Source organism: Sycon ciliatum, chromosome 3, assembly GCF_964019385.1.
Source record: "Sycon ciliatum chromosome 3, ocSycCili1.1, whole genome shotgun sequence".
Taxonomy (NCBI): domain Eukaryota; kingdom Metazoa; phylum Porifera; class Calcarea; order Leucosolenida; family Sycettidae; genus Sycon; species Sycon ciliatum.
The window spans coordinates 33627114-33628962 of record NC_088645.1 but is presented as its reverse complement, the minus strand read 5'-3'; the positions used below and the strand labels follow the sequence as shown (position 1 = coordinate 33628962).

At 51.8% G+C, this 1849-nt stretch overlaps 1 protein-coding gene across 1 annotated transcript in view; it reads right to left on the bottom strand.

Moving 5' to 3' along the window:
• Positions 1-697, bottom strand: part of LOC135812030 (muscle M-line assembly protein unc-89-like) — a 16127-nt gene extending 15430 nt beyond the window's left edge. The window contains exon 1 of the mRNA XM_065325331.1: positions 463-697. Within this exon, the coding sequence (XP_065181403.1) occupies positions 463-578 (116 nt within the window). The 5' untranslated portion in view covers positions 579-697. The remainder of the gene's footprint in view (positions 1-462) is intronic.
• Positions 698-1849: the final 1152 nt, after the last annotated feature.

Sequence of the window (1849 nt, the reverse complement as noted above, 5' to 3'; positions counted from 1 at the left end):
GTCCAAGATCACCTGTTTAAGAAGACCACTAAACTAGGACCAGGGGTTGTTATATCCAGTAAAAATGGCCCTGGATACGAAGACCACCTGCCCACGCAGGGGCATAGCACCCGCTACGACTGGTACGACCAAGGCCGTACCACTGATATGGTAAGTCCCACCACCAGTGCACAACAGGAGGTGAAACCGTGTTAGCTGCATTCATGTTACCCTCACTCCCAGTTGTGACAACTCAGTTGATCGTGGGACATGTGGTTGCTCTAAAGTTGTTTTCAACTTTTCATAATAAGTTCATGGAATGTTTGTCTCACTGCACAATTCTCACATTACTTTTGTTGTCTCACCTCTGCACTACACGCTCTCACTTTAACACCGTGCAATGAATATCACAAGAATTACGCCCACAGCCACATAAGCCATTGCATTGGTGAACGAATGTTTCACAATGACTGTGTCACTTGCCTCAAATCGCGCACGGACGTGATTTCCAACTTGGACGCGGCGACTTTCTGCGCTTTGGCCGCGTCCTGCCCACTCAACTTTACCACGCGCTTGGCTGAAAGCTCCTGCTTGCCCATTGCTGTCTGCACTACACGATCGGATAAGATGAGCAGCAACCTCAGCCAGCACCCACACGGCTACAGGATAAACAAGGCCAAACAACTTTGCAGAGACGACGCCTACAAGTAATCATTAATTTCCGTTTTTGAATATTTCTGCCATTTGCATTTCTCCGATTTCGCAGCCACCATGCATGTTGCCATATCAACAAGAATGATAGGTTTTTAGTATGGGAAATCCCCCATCGATGCATCCATTTTTTTGGAAAGATCGGAAGCTGAAAAGAAATGCCACGACAAAAATTCTAGCTGCTAAATACTCAGTATCTAGCTATGTCAGTACAGACTCAGTGCTAGCTGCTTGGCCATTTCCTCTGCAGGTTGCGGTACTGTATCTCACCTGAAGCCGGACTCGGAGCTGAAGAAGAGAAGACTGTTCCCAGCTGAGCACTTGGACAGCCACGGACCACCTGTTGGGCGCAACCATTGATGCTAGTGCTGTTGAACCCATCATCTTTCTCAGACTTGGACAGCGACCAGGCTGGGATCATCACTCGAGTCACGCTGTTGGACCTGGTGGAGTGGTGTTGCTCACGAATCGCTATCCTCCTGCGTCCTGGCAATCAAATTATTTATAGTGAATACTGGTTTAGAGATGGCTGGCGTGCTACGACGACTAGTGGCACTGCGCAATGTGCCAGCGCTCGCAAGTTCAGCGACCAGTCGGCTCGAAACCTGCAGTGCACGTAGTGGCGGGGCATGTACACTGGTATGTGTTCGCACTTCGCACGCACCGTGTCCGCCCCGCAGCGAACACGTACGAAGCCCTGCGGTGGCAGCAGCAAAAGCAGCAACGGTATGCCGCGTGATTGCATCATCCGGCCTGAGATCGCGGTCCGTAACTCTGCAGCAGTGCCGTGGTATGACGTCGTCCATCACAGAGCAGGAAACATCAAACCAGCCCGTGCGGTCGACAGACGACCCGGGACCGACGGCACGGAAGCTGACACCAGAGGAGGGTGTACTCTCGTTGCGGATGGCCGTCGAGACTCTTGAGAGCCCGGATCTGGAGGATGCACTGCCTAACTTCCCCGTGGATATCGGTGAACAAGTGCCGTCGGATCTCCGCCGTTTGTTCAGCCTTGTCAACAGCTGGCAGAAAGCACTGTCACTGGCACAGACCGTCCAGATGGAGGCCATCTCGAGATTTGGTATCCCGGCAACAGCCGGTGGTCTCCTTGACTACGAACAACAGCTAGTCAAATTCATGTCAGTACCAGCGGGTAAGC